General features: G+C 41.3%; 1 protein-coding gene across 1 annotated transcript; it reads left to right on the top strand.

Annotated features, from left to right (window-relative positions):
• On the top strand, window positions 1-18,308 carry nkd (NKD inhibitor of WNT signaling pathway naked cuticle). The gene is made up of 5 exons (XM_031994034.2): window positions 1-1,715; window positions 12,074-12,279; window positions 12,767-13,177; window positions 13,771-14,072; window positions 14,362-18,308. Exons 1-5 carry the CDS (start codon window positions 1,637-1,639, stop codon window positions 15,008-15,010), a joined length of 1,647 nt encoding a protein of 548 aa, XP_031849894.1. The 5' UTR covers window positions 1-1,636; the 3' UTR covers window positions 15,011-18,308.
• Window positions 18,309-18,347: the final 39 nt, after the last annotated feature.

Here is an 18,347-nt window from a genome sequence, read left to right as displayed (position 1 = left end):
TTGAACCATCATCGGCTTCCTTCAAAACCCCACCAGGCCGTGCGAAGCTGTCCTTCTTCGGCGTTCTCATAGACCTTCGCTGGACAAAAACGAAGGAGAAAAGAGTAAGAGAAAAGGAAAGTATACGCGTGTGGTTTGCGCGGGCACGGAACGGCCGGCGCGAAGGCAAAAGGGAGAAGGACACTACGAAGGGACAGAGAGAAAAAGAGCAAGAGAGGCGTAGCCAGAGTGAGAGAACCAGAGATCGAGAGAGAAAGAGCGAGAGAGAAAGAGAGAGAGAGAAAGAGAGAGAATGTAACCACGAGGGAGAAAGGAACGCGAGGAAAAAAGAGAGGAGAGCTGTGGTCCGCGGTTAAGAGGGAGAGAGCGGAAGAAGCGCGATGGGACAAGGAGGATCGGATAGAGAATCGGAAGGATGGAACGAGGCGAAATGCGAGAGGTAGAATTATAGGGAGAACAGAGGGAGATACGGTGAAAGAGAGAACACCGAGAGAACGTACAACGTTGGACAGGGATAAAGAGAAAACGAAAGGCAGAAAGAGAGGGAAGGAAGAAAGACATACAGAGGCAGAGAAACCCGGAGAGAAGGGAACGCATCCGTTGGGTGGGACGGAGACAGCCTGACGAAAAAGTGGGGAAAATGGTGGGAGGTGAAAGAGAGACAGAGAGACAGAGCGTGAATCGGAGGTTTCGAGCCGCGCCTCCTACCTTCAGGGCCCGTGTATCCACGACTCGGCACTGTGACGACGCAGCGCCCTATGGAGGGGGAAAGGGAATTACGGGGAACGTGGTTTAGGCAAGAACGATCGTCCGTAGTCGTAGACGGGCCACGAGTCGAGCGATGCCGTGTGACCGACCCTTCACGACACGGCCGCGTTTCTTTCTCCGGAGCCTTTACCTGGATTAAACCAAGAGCGAGTGCGCGTTACGCGGCCACACGGCTCCGTTTGTGCGTGTTGCTAAATTTGGTGAGCATATCGGGGGGCGGGCATGCGAGCGCACCACGACGCACGTTTCGTCCCTTCCTGAAAACAACGATTAAACGGAAGATAGAAAGTAAGGCAAAGCCGCGGTGCCGGAGCCAGAGAGAGACTGGTCGCCTCCCCAGGCCAGGAACGCCTGTGCCGTGGCTGCGCTTGCCCTGAAACACGTGTTATTTGTCCTCTCCGTACGTGTCTCTTCTGTCTCCCTCCCCCCCACTGTTCCCCTCTTTCTCGGGCGCACGCCGCGAGTTACCGTGTCAGTTGGATGCCGAGGATCCGCTGTGAGAGAGCATGAAGTTCCACGCGAGTGTGTTTGTTTTCGATTTTCCAGTGAGCCACCGGTGAACCGTGGAAACACGCACGGTATTAGAATTAGGGTTATTACACGTTAGTAACCGTGCGCCGTTGATACAAATGTAGAAACGCGTGTACGACGGACGGCGCGTACTTACATGTATCGGAGTCAGGTGAACCCGCGCGGATTTTCTACGGAGGCTGTGCCGGAATCCTGTTAGTGTTACGCCGCTCCTGTCGCGCGGCGCGCAAAGGATCAGCGAGAAGAATTTCTACGTCGGCGGCGAGGTTCAAAACAACAGAAAAAGAAAAGTGGCGGAACAAGAAGTCTGGAAGAAAAGTGTGCGCAGCATTTGTGGATGCATGAGGGTCTCATGGCTACCGGATTGGTAAAGTGGTGGCGGGCAAGGTTCCTCGCTGGCTACAGACCCTTTTCTGGTAAGCTTCTATTATGTCTCTCTCTTTTTCTCTTACCCTCTTTCTCTCGCAACGTTCCACTCTTTCTCGTTCTCTTCTTTCCTCTCTGTTTTCTCTCTTCCTTCTCCCTCTCTTGTATAGTCGATTTTTCTTCTGCTCCCTCCCACCTCCCACCCTCTTTTTTATTACGTTGTATTTTTTTTCGTCTCGTACACACGCGGTATCGATGTTCCCGTCGAAATCACGATGTACGATAGATCGTGTTATTCCGTATACGGATCGCCCGGTCGATCCGGTTATAGGCGTGATATTTTGCCCAAGTCACGAGCTGTACCAGTGCGTGTTCTCTTCTCGATGATGCTGCCTGCAGTATGACAGAAGTGGATCCCACGTGGTGTTACGTCACACTTGCATTTTTCTTGCTGGTTGATCTATCGGCAACCAGCTGTCACTGGTTTTGTGGTTGTGACATTGATTTTTATGTATCTCGGTTTCTCTTTGTTTTAGTGATATTTTCGGTGTTTAATTATTCCTATTGTACTAGACTCGAGCGTGCGAATTAATGTTGTCGTTCCTGGACAGTTTACGTTTATGTTCCAGCTAATGAAATTCAAGAATTTAGTTTTCGAATTTGAAAGTAGTCCAACTTGAACGTACGTGAACTATAGTGTATTCGAGTGTTCGAAACTTTTTGTTGTTAATATTCACTTTAATAAATGGTTCATGTATTCTTGAAACTTAACGGTTGACGTTTTTCTGTAGCAAATTATATTTCGGTAGATATATAATTTCCAATGGTTCTGAACTGATTTCGGAAGAGGAAGTATATTAATGTACCGTGCGTCAAAGACTGAAAGGAGGGGTAAAAATAAAACACACTCGCGGAGTCAGCTGCACTAAAAAATTCCAAAAATCTTAATTGATTTCATTTTTAGATTCCAGTCAAGCTCCCTTGGTTTCGTTCTAGTCACTTAAAACTTCCGATTCAAAACGTATCTTCAGAAATATATTTTTCGAAAGACGAAATAGTCCCTCTTTCAAACAGTGTTTACAAACAAAAAACAAAGGAAATTTCGATTTTAATTTCGCACGTATACAATACCGTAGTACTCAATATTTTACAACAACCTTATTAAAATCAATCCTGTTCACAATCAACAATTATTATCCTCCAATTTCCTTACATTTCACGCGCAACCACGAATACAAACATCCCCCATCCCACTACCAAAAAATCTCAAAAAACAAAAACACCTATAACCAAACGTTCTCCAACAATTTTTCCAAGATCAACGAAAACAATGATCAAAATTAAGAAAAACCGTGCGTCAACGCACAGAACCTAAAAATCAATCGCAACCGACAAAAAAGAAAAAACCCCCACGAGGAAAAAATGAAAAAAGGGAAAGCCGACAGAGGTGGGTCGCTTTAGTGAAAACGCGGCGCGTACATCAACGCGGTTTATCCATCGAATCATTCACCGATCCTCGCTCGTCTAGTCTCTCGCGTATACACCGCTTAAATCCCGCCGGCCGATCTCTCTCCGCCCTTTACGGGCGCTTTCTCGTGCATCAGCCCGGCCGGGGCAAATTTTCATGCCGGGGAAAGCTGTTGCGCCGGCAAATGATAAAAGTTACGAGCGGGCAAACAGAAAGGGGTGATTTACAAAGAAGGAGCCGTTTGTCCCGCGCTCCCCTTTCGCTTTTTCATTCAAGAGGGCGCAAAAGCGGTGGGCATATACCCGGTGGGTCCTCTTACACATACGTATACAGAGAGACGCACGACGCGTACACGCGTACCGCGAGCGAGCGAGCGAGCGCGAGCGCGTTGGTTGGTAAGAGTGCACTCGTACAATCGAGGGTGGAGTTTAATTATCGAGACCCTGCGAGTTCGTTACATACATTAGTCCGGTGGTTAGATAAAAGGCATCCGCTGGCATTCTCTATTCCTTCGGTATCAGGCAAAGGGAACCTCGGGGTTCTTGGATCCCTCTCTATCTCTCCACCAGCTCCTCCACCCGTTTCCTCTCTTCTCTTTGTTCTTTCTTTTTATTCCTTGGCCCACAGAGGTGCGCGCCCGCGCGCGCACACGACCGTGCGTGTCCTCCGACTACAAACGTGCGTGCACGTGTATCGTCGACTCTAATTTCTCCTATACATTGGCACGCGCGCGCACACACACGCGCAACGGGCACGCGGTGGACTCGGTTTTTAACGCTTGCCCCCACGAAAGAATTACGGTCGTAATTACCACACGGCAGGTATCATTATACGCGGATGTGCGTCCGTTTCTTTATGCAGATACGATTATTCGCCTTTTTCTCCTCTTTTCATCCACCTACCGAGTCTTTTTAACTCTTTTCTTCTCGATTTCTTCTCCTTTTTTTTCGCCTTTTATTTTCCTCGCGTTTCTCTCTCTCTCTCTCTCTCTCTCTCTTTTTCCTTCGCTTCTCGTTCCTCGTTAGTTTTTTTTCTTCCTTAGTCTTTTTACCCTTCTGCCTTGAATAATTGAAATTAGCGGCCGGCTTCGTTTATTACGCGTTCCGTATCGCTAATTATCGTTACCCCGCGGTACCCTTTGATGCCGGGGCTTTTTTCAGTATATATTTTACTGGAATCGCCCCACACACCGGCTTAATGATGTATCGCGCGAATTAAGATAAACCGGGAGAAACGTTCCGATTCGAAGACGCGCCAAGGAGCCGCGCGGCGCGGCTCGGCCGAAGGAAACAGGAGTGCGGAAGGTCGCCACGGGCGGTCGAAACGTTTGAACGTTGGAAACATGGGCCACTGCTCTCGTGGAACTCGTTTTATCGAATCGGGCCGAGTATTCGACTCCGATCGAGATTATACGTGCATACACGCCGGGATTACTCGATTATTTCGAGTACGGTTCTTCGAACGGTCGAAATCAATCGGTTTTTGGGCGAAGGAGATTTTGCCCTTTTAACCCTTCGCCCTGTAATAACGAGCAGGACTCGCGGTAAACATTTTTAGAACCATTTAACTCCTCGCACTCGAAAGTTCTTCCCCGGAGATATGCAACGTTTTTTTCGATGAGATATAAACGAACGAGACTCTTTGAAACTAGCAAATGAGAAGACGTACATAAATTAACCCTCTATGGGCCAAATTATGTTTCATGATTATAACAAAACATCTGCAGTACGAAATTAATGAATATCCACATATGAAGACGAATTGACAATGTATTCAATAGTTTGAATAATTTTATTAAATTAATATATTTTGTATCCTTCAAATTAGAATGACATTGAACTTTCACGCCTGGGCGTACAAAAGTTCAAGTCAACTGATTACTTAATTTTATTCACCACTTTGCCGTGAAAACTGAAATAAATTAACAGGATGCCAATATATTGATATGTGACTTCAAAGTTACATGGGCCTACAAAGGGTTAAGAGACACAGCTATTTTATTCGAATATTTCACATGGATACATCGTACAGAGTATAATATTATATGTAAGATGATAATTTTGCTATATCAAATCTAGCGGTGACTGAGAGTCACTTCTCGAACGCAAAGGGCTAATGAAAGTCCATTTTGTTTATTATACATAGATAGAAGGGGAAAAATTTTGCTATTCTTAACGGTTTTATCTTCGCAATAATCTTCTATTTACAATGGATGGAAAACTTGTTTGTTAGAACTATTTTTAATAGTTAATCACTTCGACTAATTAGCATTTTGATTTTCGTAGCGAGTGCTAAATAATATTATGGTAAAACGTGCACTCATTCTCGTCAGCTAGACATGTCTTCATTTATGTAACAACGTTTATATTACTGCAAAATTTATGTAACAGGAACGTTGTTTAACTCCAAGTGTTCGACATTTCTTTATGGAAACGCAAATATATTTGAACGTCCGCGATCTGCTTATTACATTGCATTATAGTCACTGCACGCTAGGATTAAAATGGTTTCTGAATTGTTTCGTTTGACCCTACCCTTGGGGCGTTAGCACTAGGGCAGAAGTCAGTATGACGCATAGCTCCAACGATAAGTCATCCATTTCCCTTTGCTTTCTTTGCGTGAGTACGCACGTGTACACTTACACGCAAGTTCACGTTTACCGTATCCTACTTCTCGTTTCTAAACGGGCATAGAAAACATTCGACTAACAGTTTTTCTATTCGCCCGATGTCCGTGCGATATTTCGGAAATTAATTTCGCTAAGCGAGGAGCAAGTAAGCGTGTAAACTTTATTCGTGAATTATCCAAACACATTAACGTGCAATGTTCAATATTGATCGCCAGCCAGAGTTCGTGGGCCGATATAGCCTATGGGCGTTGGTCCTTAGGGGTTAATGTATGAAGATTGAGAGAGTCCGGAAGAGGAACCAATAAGGGTAGAGTCAGAACTATTGTATTCCGATTTCACTAAAATTTAATGCATCGACAAACACCGGTCCACCTTTAAAAAGATAAATCTTAGTATTTTCGAATAAATTCTCTTTCCAGCCACACTATGGATTCCATTGCACTCGTAGAAACGATCTGAACCCCTTGCCTTACAATAACGTGTGAGACTCGTGTTGAACAATTTAAATAGGATCTAACAAACATAAACATTACTCAGTTCCCTTGAATTCAAATGAAATATTCTTCCGTTATTAACCCTTTGCACTCGAGGGGCGACTCTCAGTCGCCATTTGATTGAACGCAACAAAATTGTAAACTGAAAAATTCAATATAAATGTTGAATCAAGTATTAACAAATGAAACAGAAAAAAAACAACTCTGTCCCATAATTTATGCATGATGTTTCTTCATGTAAGTTGCAAATAATATTGTTAATATTTCGTCAGAAAATAATGAATGCTTGTAATGGAAAATATTTTCGAGTGCAAAGGGGTTAATTATTATACCGTAGAGCAAACGTAGATATAGAAAATCCATAGAATGGTCCTCCTAATAAATTGTCACTGACAAAGTTGTATCTCTCACAGATGAAAAATAAATCCTGGGGCAAGGGGTTAATTTAATATAATTTTCATGTCTCTCTCTCAACATATTTATGAACTGAAATCATAAGTTCCTATTAATCCCCTATATGTCAGCCATAAAATGTGAACTCATATTTACACCCACAATCGATGATTAGTCACGTAATGAAAGTTACAGGGCAATTGTCTTCGAACGACGGTATGTTTAACATTTTTTCCATCCGATTCCGAGGTCTTTGTCGGCGGCTCTTTTTCCACAACGCGGATGAATAATCACGGCAAATGCATTCTTCTTCCCCGGTTAAGCATGAAACACACTCGGGGTCCGTCCGATTTCATATAACAGGGCAAGGTACCTATTTCAGTTCCAGGAATTGACCCCGCATCAATTATCAGATCGAGTTCAGCGGTGCGTGAACACAGAGAAGGATAGCGAGAGACGGTAGACCGCGAGCGTGCGAGCGGACTAGACGGAACGGCAGTACGGGATTCATCGGATGGCTCCCGATACTTCAAAGCATGCTGCGCGCAGCCTGCGCGTCGTGTCGGCTCGTGTGTATCGCTAATCCGGCAAAAAAAATTTACCTCATTTTTCGTTATTCTCCTGAAATATTTGCCTTCCGTCTGGCTCGGTTCCGCGGAGAACGAAACGTTCGAAATGCCACCGTATATTCTGCCAGCTCTCACCGCTAATCGAATAAATAATAATTCATTATATAATTCTGATTTTCGACGTTGCCATTCGAGGAACGTAGAAAAAGTTCATCGGAGGATTTTCGTACTTTGTCCAGGCTTATACAGATTAGTGGCTTAGTACTAGAACTACCGGTCAGACATTTTCAAATTTTTCTACAGGGACTTTAAGCTATTCGGATTTCAATTGACTTGTGACTCACTCGGGCATTACTAAATCAATTTCTTCAGTAATCGTGCAGAGAAGCATCTGTTATCTTTCTAATAATCGGGAAAGGAGAATTTAGGAACTTGACCCAGTCGGTAGTTCTAGTATTAAGTAGAATTTGATTTATTTAATAGTCATTCATATTTCTATTAACCCTTAGCACTCCAGGTTGTTTTATAATCTATCAGCAACTGCAACTAATTTTTATAGTATTCCTAGCGAAAATGAGAAATGCTATAATATTTCTTCGATCTTTTATTTGCCTTCTTAATACAAAATTTGGATGCGTGGAAAATCTAATAATTTTAGGGTAGTTTCTTTAGGATTCATTAAAATATTTAATATTATAACTGGTGCAATATTGGAGCCCACAGAGTTCAAAGGGTTAATAATTGAAATTGATTTGTTCCATTATTCGTCGGTTCATTTTTTTTTCTTCTTTTTGGTTGTAGATATAGATGATAGTATGATTTGTAGTGGGTAGATTCTTTGTGACCGTTGTAAGGGTGTTTAAAGTATGAAATACTGGGACAGACGTTTCGTGTTCTCGACGGTCAGTGCGTAACGCAAGTAATCGCAAAGTTTTGAGCGGTCACGTAGGAGAAAATTAATAGCCACACGGATACGTTACGGCCTAGTCTAGAAGCGTCCCCTTTACCTCACGGTACTTCTTGAATGTCATGTAATTGTATATGGCAAGTACCGAAGTGCACACGATGTTAAAAAAAAAGATAGGGGGGAGGTGGGGAGAAAAAGAACCATCACGGGGTTCGACTTCCCCTCGAGCACTGTCACCGAAGTTGACCTTGGCCAGTCAACACTTGAGAACTTGACTATAGCGCACACGGATAAAATCGTTCGGCTAGCTTCATGCTCGATAGGGTCATCGGAGAAACGTCGTGTAACGTTTCACAAATAATTCGTGACAAATGAATTATTCAAATTTCAACGGTTCATCGCGGGAAAACGCGAAATACAGGTACTTAACAGTATTCAGCTTGTACGATACGCTTTACGTAATGTATGTTGAAAATCGAAGTTACAAGGTGTAATTTGTCGTGTCATAAAACTTTAACGCATACACTTTACGTTCGAATACGTTCAATTAAGAAATTCGATATAGACCACTGAAGGAACATTACTTAATCTACTAAAATACATTATACATTCGAATGGGCAGATACTTTTGCGATTAAACGTTGCAATCACTGTACGAACGAGAACGGTTCATTTCGAATTTTCTGTTTTACTATTACTAAAATGATAATAACTGATTTAAAATGGTAATAAATGAATTAATAATTGTCGAATTAAAATAATAATTACTATTATATTTAATGATCTATAACGCATCTAAATCTCAATAAATCGAACCCCGTAATTTATATAACGCCACGCGGATCGTTCAATTCGACTGGCCGATAATTTTAGTGTTAACTGTGTATACTGTTACTGGGTTACAGTTTGACATTAAACGCATCCTCGGCATCGGCGGGGAAAAAAAGAAATTCAGTGGCGTTTAACGATTCACAATTAAAACCGGCCGAAGTGGGACAGCTTTGTGTCGCCCCGTTGACGAAGGGTTGAACGTTACGAACGTTTCAAGACATTTCGTTTCACCGTGTCTCCCGTGGGTGTTTCTTTTGTGCGCGACCGGTTGCGTAAAGGCTCCTTTTCAACGTTTCATTTCGTAGGAACGCTTTTACACGCCGTCTCTAGGTAACGGTAAACCCGGCGTAATGCAGACACATTAAAGAATACATTACACTTGGACTGGGAGCGTGTAATGCCTGCGAGAAGCGAGCGTTAGGATAGCTACGCTCGGAAATGGATGCTCCGTCCTTTTCGGTACACTTTCGTTTAATTCATTAAGCCGCGTGACGGTGAATAATTTCGGGACGAGTCGTAGACGAAATGCATTAACGATAATTGCGCTTTTACGTCCGGGATCCGGTCGATAATTGCCCAACGAGACACTTCGCACGGAATTTATGAGTCTGAATCGCGGCGCGGCGCTCATCGATTCCTGGATCGCGAACGTTTGAAAATATTTCACGGGCCCCTTTATCGGTTTTCTTTTTAATAACCTTCATAATTCCTTTGCGGAGTGTCCCGCAACCGCCGATGCATGTAAACCGTTAGATTATAATTAAATCGCGGATGTTACGCAGTTATAACCCGAACGAGCACGCAGAACGCGAGAGGTGTAAAATGTGAATAATATCTAATGAAATACATTATAAATGTAAGTTTAATAAGCGGTGCTCCATTTTCTCCTCTTCCCTCGGACATCTGAAACTGTACTTGAACGTACTCGACTGATATCGATAATAAATTTCGCACAGTTTCCTCGAACTTCGATATTTTTCTTCTATTATATCGAGTGGGAACGTCGGAGAACAATCTTGTTTTAGGTATATATAGGTGTAATACAAGCGAAAATACACCTATAAAGCAATCTTACGTTACGTCGTCTTTCACTTCGAGAGTAACATAAAAGGTTCGATAAGCTTCTTCTTGTAATTTTCAGAAGCGTTTGCCAGTTGGGTCGGTTAATAGGTTTATCCCTGTAGGATATTCTACATTCCTCTCCTATCTGTTGCGCGTGCATCAAGGAATTTAAAAGTGTTCGCAAATATTATGACGTGCGCGTCACATCTTCTGCGACGAAAGAAAAAACAAATTGGGAAGAAAAGAAAAAAGGACTGGTTCGAAAAGACTCGGCGAACGATCGTGACGTCTTGCGTTGCCGATGAATATTCGGCTTAAGATACTTCTCGGAAACACGTATTCTTCGTTTCTTTCTGTTTTTGTTTCTTCTTTATACATATATATATATATATATGTATATAAAAAGAAATGAACGACGATGATCCATTTCTCCGTTTGATTAACGCGTGAGAATGGAATTGATTTCGGCAATCCATCGCGTTTATTTCAGGTCGTTCGAAGTAACAACCCCTTTAAAATAGTCCGAAAATACTTTCCGCTCACCATGACTTAAGTACCGTGCAGCACTCAGAAACTAACTATAAATACAGTCTTTAGTGAGGCGGATGTTACTTTGATACCTTTGAAATGCTGACTTTTGTTTACGAGGGTTGGTGACGCTCGGCCATAGGCAGCCACCGGGGGTTTAATTCTCTTTGATGAGAAATTCAGACTAGAAACGTTGCTATTGAAAGACATTCCGCTCACGGAACAACCACTAAAACTGTAATCTCTATTTTTACTGTTTTCTGCCCGTTCCCCGCGAGGTCTCGAGCTTCTATTTTTTAACTTTACACGTTGCAAGTAGCGCAAAAAGAACTCGCCGGCTCCTGGTTTCCTTCCTCCATCCGCCGCGGCAATTAAAGTCGATTTCCTTTTCTCGCGTTGCAACAAATAAACGTTACGATTAATTACATCGACGAGCAGAGATCATTTTTATTCGTCATGGAGAATTTCCCCCCGCTTGATTATTTAACTAATTTTGGGAGACAGTTTTGCTCCGAATATTAAACATTTTCGTTTCTCGATGAATTTTTTAGTTTTCCTTCGTGACAATTAAAACACGGTTGAATCAACTGTTCGAGGAGTTCTGTGTAATATCCCAGATGTCCGTAACAATTACATCCGCGTTAACAACGATGGTTACATTTTGGAGGAGACTTTGGGCCTGGCCTCGATTCAGATCAAAATAAAGTGCACGCTTTCTTCTTGTTGGCGAAGTAATAAGCATAAGAACACGGAAATTTACGACGTAAACGTTTAAATCTTTCAAACGCAAAATCTCGCAAAAGAAAACGCCTGAGTTATGGCGTTTTGGCTTATATCCAGAGGCGTACAAAGTGACTTTCTTCGTACGATGCTGAACAGTAAGGGGTTGAACGTCGAGCATCATTGAAACGTTGTGTACACATTACGGCATTCTTGCAGCTCCCGCAGCTGGCTGAGCTTATAGGCGGGCGGTGAAAATCGTTCAGTCAAAAGTGTCGTTCCGGAGCGTTTCGAAAACTGACCGAGGCGTAACAGCTTTTTTATAGGCTTTTACCGAGGAATACATTAGCCAGCGGAATCAGTTTTCTTTTTCTTTTGAGAGCAGACTTTCTGGATCATATGTCACCGTCATTTTTTACCACGAGACCGTGTTATATTTTTAAAAACCAATGATTCGAAATTATGAATCTTCCAAATGAAACATTACCACGGAATTTATGATGGTTGAAATAATAACTACCTCGTAGTTATTGTTATTATTATTATATTATATTATATTTATATACATATACAAGGTATAATTACCTTGTAGTTAATAATAATAGTAATAATATTATTATATTTATTATTATCAACTCTGTTTAGAAAGATTTTGGCATTGCCAACGCGTTAACTGATTCTTGCCTCGAGCGTCACTCCCCTTTTCCAATGTCGCGCAACTGTAGATGGTTGCAATTTACTGGTAGATCCATCCATAAAATCGTTTAATTATAAAAACTGAAGGGTCCTGAATCGTTTGGTTTACAGTTGTTGGTAATACGGAAGGCAGCGACTCGGAAGAACTTCTTGGCGGTGTCTCGGTGCCTTGTAGCGGTTCACCACCGGAATCCAAGCCAATTTTGTTAGAAACAGAAGCGCCGCAGGTCGCGGTCGACGCTTCCACCAGTCCTACGCCGGCAACCGGAAATGACGAACAACCGAGCGCCAGTACAACAAAGCAACTTAGCTTCGAGGTATTATTAAATCGAGTGGAAATGAGCTACTTACCGTAAACGGTAGAACATCACGGCGGTTACATCGGTTATTTCGATAAAGGAAGGTCTAACGAGGGAAAAGGGCAAAAGTTATAATTACAACAGTTACATTTGACGGCGTTAGAGCTGATACTAGCAGCAGCCGGCAGCTGATACTAAAACTCATGCAAAAGTTTCTCCAAAAACATCTATCGCCATCGTTCTAAATCGCCGAAAGCCAGCTAGGCTTATACAATATTACCAAACAACACCATTACACAACCCACGCGAAACGAATGAGAATAAAAAGATCCTTTATCAGCGAATCAGGGTTTAAACCGGAAACTATTTGGACCCGCGTAGCATCTGTCGCCGGACCCCGTGCAACGGCAAAGGATCTCTACCATCGTAGCCGCGTCTGATGCGTACACACATTCGAAACTCGTTCCTTTATCCTCTTATTTATCCCGGTTTTACCCTCTTTCAGGAATTCGAATGCGACGTGTCGGTGGCGGAGGGCGACAGAAGGAGGCAGGAATTCTCGTTCACTCTGTACGACTTCGACGGCCACGGGAAGATAACAAAGGACGACATAGCCGGCCTGGTGACCACCATTTACGATACCCTGGGCGCTTCCATCCAGGTACCGCCGTGCGGCAGCAAGACGATTAAGGTGAAATTGACGGTGTCGCCGGATCAGAGGGGCAGCCAGACGCGGACCGGCTGTCCGAACGTATCCCAACAGCCAGCGGCCGCCGCCGCTGCCGCCGGCTTTTCCGGAAATCCGTCCTGCTGCCATTTGAAGCACGCGTCCTGCAACAATGCCGCGGCCCACACCGCCGCGCACGGTTTGCGCAGAGTTCCTAGAAGGAGGAGAGCACCACGACACCGTTGTCAGGTAAGATTGATGCCCCTTTCAGGCGAAGTTTCGAGTTTCGTTTTATGGGTCTGTCTCTCTCTTTCTCTCTGTCGCTGTCTCTCTTACTCCCGTCGCCGTTGCGCGCGCGAGCAAGAGAGCGTTCCACTCCGCTCGTAACTCAACAATTCTAGAAGCTACAGTTGGGATTTATCGGCTTTTCGGGTCGGCAGGGATTTATCGCCAGAGGGAAGAAACTTTAATCGATTTTAATTAATATCGGCTCGCCGTGGGGATGCCTATTAAGACGTCGATTTGATCCCCTCGAGCCTAAACAGTTTCTGTTTTATTCGTCTGAGACGTTTTTCAGAGTTTCCGTGTGGGATTTTTTTTTTTGTTTTGAAATATATATCTGGTAGAGGGTGTTGACTCGTGGATGTGTTTCTTTGTTGGAAATTGTTTAACGGGGCGAAGCACTTCTTCGAGGCGGTAATTGAAGAGGTTGTTTATGGAGGGTGCTCCGTTTAAACGTTAGGAGACCGTATTGTATTTATCGTTTCGCGGAAAACGTCGAGCGATTTTCACGTTAGGGAACCTGAACGAATGAAACGTTTGGTCTGTTCTCCCTTGTTTAGACTGAACAAAAGGAAGTGGATTCTCACAGCGAAGATGACGGTGAAAACGCGCGAACGAATCGAATAAAGCAGGAGGAACTACGGAGAAGGGTGGGTCCCTTGCCTCATTTACCATCACCCTATTCGAATAGCTCTGAGGGTGATATCAGCGATGACAGCGACGTTTCCCCTGCAGTTTCCCCCTTGACGCCTCTCCTCACGACTAATCAGCGAAAACGCAGCGGTGCCCTACAAAGGCAACAGCTCTTGGAAATTATTCAGGCGAACATGGAAAAGAATAATCTCAGTTTTCATACGTCAAGGTACGGTACTTGCGTTTAATGAGGGAGGTAAATCTATTATGCCATCCCCCTTTTCTTTTTTGCTTGAAACATATATCAGTTTACATATATTCAGATTTATCTTACTGATTTTAATGTTATATTCGAAACAATATTTGTAAAAACTGTAAAAAGTACATATCAGCTTAGAAAAGTATATTGAAAGAAATGCTAGATTCTTTGGTAACGTCATATTTACGTTTAATCAGTTGTAACGTTCGCTAGTCATACTTATCGAATAAAGAATTAACATGAACGTTTGTCGATCCAGGAAACGGCATCAGAACGAACAATCGCGCATTCCATCCCAAACTGCACACGTCGAGCCGTCGACCCACCACAATCAAGACTGTCGTTCGCCATCGGAATCCCGACCGGCGACGATGACGTACATCAAGACTGCACGAGAAAAGACACAGGGTTTTACGTCTTTTTCCAAGGTACCTGCGAAGACACGGGGAAACCTGCGGAAAACGCGGCCTCAGTACGGTATACCGAGGAGCAACGCCGCGGCGCAACCGCCCCGGGCTTACGTGCAACCGCAAGTTATGTCCCGCACTGTGATCAGCCCGACCGCCTATCCGGAGCAACAGACTGCAACGAGCAACAACGCCAATCGCAACGCCAGCAACCTGTTACCGAACAGTCAGCATCCGGTCAGTCAGCCGGCGACGGGCAATCATAATGTTCCACGTAACGAAACGCAGTTCAGTCAATCGCAGCAATGCGGCAAGTCGAGTAAGAAGCATCAACTGAAACACGCGACTAGAGAGCAAGATCAGGCCAGGGCTATGGTGCAAGTGGTGCGTTGGCTAGAACGGGAATTCTCGCAGAACGCGGCCGCGAACTCCGGTCGGAAACACGTTCACGAGCACATTCATCATCATTATCATCATTACCACACCGAGGCTCTTGTTTGATACGTTTCCGTGCGAAGAGATTTCAGGACTGACGTTGATCCTTAACTGGTAGAACGGAGTTAGGAAGAGCTTGATCGGCTTGAACTGTAATGTTTAGGGATAATCTGTCTAGTTTTTGTTGGCGAGACATTACACGTATATAACTGAAAGATGGACAATGTTGTTGTTTGGATAAAGAATTATGAATAATGACGGGGGGGTAGAAAATGAGAGAAAATTTCTGTTACTACCAGATGAGAGAGTCAAAACACGAATTTTAAATATCCATTTATCCATTCGAGAATTCTTCGACATTGATCGTTTTGTTGAATTGTTCTTTTCATCGCACTGTTAAATAGTAATTTACGTTCTTTTATTTGTTGAAATGCGGTCAGTTCCTGCCGAAATAGTGTTCTAATTTTGAATACGAATACTGGTCAATTAAATGTGTTGTATAATGTCTTCTTATTACATACTGGTGTTCAGTTTTGTAGAGTTTAAATGACTTCTTTTACGTGGATCAGATAAGAGGTTTTAATACGATGTTTAAGAAGTTTTATAAACGCACAATTCGAGAATCACTGCCACACTTCGTTCTTCCAAAACAGATGATATGATGTTTCTAAATTCGGTTTGTGAGTAAATCGGTCAATGACGGATCCAAATGGACGTTTTTAGTTTATAATAATTATATAAAGAAAACGAGTAACATTTTGGAACGGCATTGATGGCATCTAAACGAAGTAATATATCGAGAAGTTTTATTCTTGAGACATATAATCGTGTTCATCTTACTCTCTAGGACTTGTTAAGTATTTAATATATATTATAGGCTGATCCATTTTATTTTCTTCTGGGGGGGGATTTCCAAAGTGGATGGAAGTATAACCAGGCGTTTTCATCTTTTGTAATAGTATTAGAAGGAAGATCTAAGACGATACCAATGATCTATTATACTAAAAGGATTACTAATGTGGTTGTTATTTAAAAAATTGACAGTTTACTACTGTAACTCAACGTTTGTATTCCTACCGATGCGATAGCGATTTGTTTTGTATATATACATTGACGAAATAATGAATTTAATCGATTCAGCTGATCACTTTACATGAACGACATGAATCTCTTTATAATTATAATCACGAAACAATTTTTATTTATGTTTATACTACAACGTATAGTGGTTCATTATTGTTCCAGATTTCTTTTTTTTTTACCGAGAACAATATACACGCAGATTTTCGCTACATGTTCTTAATCGATTTATTTATAAGAAATACTGACATTTTTTACAAGACAGTATTAGCGCGAAACAATAATGTAATCGCTATATCGCTGCCTGGGATATTCATATTCAAATCGAATTTGACTACTTCGTATACGCACGTGAAATGTACATTTATGAAAACTAGTAGACATTTTAGATTTGAGACGTTCAACAATAAGGGAATTAAGAGAACGTATACTGACGTAAGTGATAAAGTGCTTTTCTAACTCGAGCTTCCAAGCTAAAAGTTTGAACAAATTTTGGGCAAAGATGTGCCTATTCAATTGTTCATTTCTCGTGGACGCTAAGCGTTCGAACATACCTCGATAGAATTTCTTTGGTCATTTTCTTCTAAACATTTTTTCTCTTTAATTGACGCGCGAGCGAGTCCAAAATATAAAAAAAGAAAGTGTAATTGACAATATAATCAATCAAAATTAGAATGTATTATTGTTGAATGTAATACGCTACGTATTTTTTCTCCAGATAGTAAAGAAACAACACATCAATTTGTTGATTTTTAAGTAAAAATTGTACAAGTTACGATTTTAATATTCTTATGAGCAAATGTGTCTTTTTCATAAGACAATGAATTAAGATATGCCGTCTTAATACAAGTTGTCTTTTTCAGTATTTATCAATTTTTCATCGTTACATGACAAGTCATCTTTAATCTCATTTGTAGATCATGCTGCTAGTGAAGCAATATCAGTTGAATCCTAAGGTTTCTCTTCTCTTACTGTGAATTATGTTAAAAGGCATAACATGAACAAACAATACGATTAATAGTATCATTACAATTACAGTAGTAGTATTCATTGAAAACGTACCAAGCCTTTTATGGTCACTTTGGTTGGATATACAATATTGCTACTTTTATAAGTAATCGCTGTTCTCATAAAAAGTGCAACATAAGTCGATGGTGCTCTCATATTCCAACGAATATAATAGTTTACCCTCTAATGACGTTAATAACTCTTTCGATGTATTTATATGATATTCCTCGACAATACAAGAAAGTATTAAGATAATGTACTTCTAAGGGCACAATTATGAAATTCGTAATTCGACCCAAACTCCGTGAACGATGAAATGTATGTAAAATGAGTGATTGTAAAGTAGAGCTATTATTGTTTTTATTGTACTATTTTACAACGTAGGAGAAAACGAATTGAATTATAACCATGGAGTTTCAAAAAAATTCAATTCTTCCTTACGGTATCGTAATGCTCATAATTATTTGAACATGAAATTCTACTTCAATTTTTTAATTGTCTTCATTCTTGTTACTACGAAAATTACTTTAATCAAATCAGCAAGCATATTATGGAAATGGCGAATATAAATAATTTATTATGAATATAAATTCTTAGCATTCCCCTTTAATGAATTTTGTAATCAGATAGTGAAAACAGAGTCCATATTATTTGCAATAAATAATTCTCCAAATAATTATGAGTGATACTCTATATGAAATTCTAGTGTACAAATAATGATCAGGTTTAAAGTGTCAGAAGTTGATAAAAAAAAATATTGTGTATACATACCTTTTTACATGTAACTTTCAGTACAGGTAGAATCTTCTAAGAAGTAAAACAATGATGGACTTGTTAAGAGTGCCTTGACATATCTTTGTTATTATACAAGTATTTAATTACTGAATCTTATTTATGTGACACTTCCTTGAATTCCAATGAATCATTCAATACCGATGCAGTTACAGTAACTCTACTTTAGCGGTATATTAGTAAATTACGTATCCTTTATATTATTCGGAAATGCATGATGATTAGATCTAAATAACAGAAAATGTTATGGATATTTTTCTATCGAGGATTCAACGAGGAGAGTATAATTATAATATTTATTAATTACAATAGATATTACTAACAATACGATTAGAGACGACGACAGTTGCTACTTGTATATTTAGTCTGGGATGGTGTCACTGTTCACAGACATGTAATTTTATATTGATCTTTGTAATCATTGTAGATATTTTGTGTAATGTATTTTTTATTGATATTTATTAAAACACATTTTGATACTAAATTATTTGTAATCCAGTTTCGATTCCTCCTTTCTCGTCAA

Source organism: Nomia melanderi, chromosome 4, assembly GCF_051020985.1.
Source record: "Nomia melanderi isolate GNS246 chromosome 4, iyNomMela1, whole genome shotgun sequence".
Lineage (NCBI taxonomy): Eukaryota > Metazoa > Arthropoda > Insecta > Hymenoptera > Halictidae > Nomia > Nomia melanderi.
This window is presented reverse-complemented; position numbering and strand designations above follow the sequence as displayed.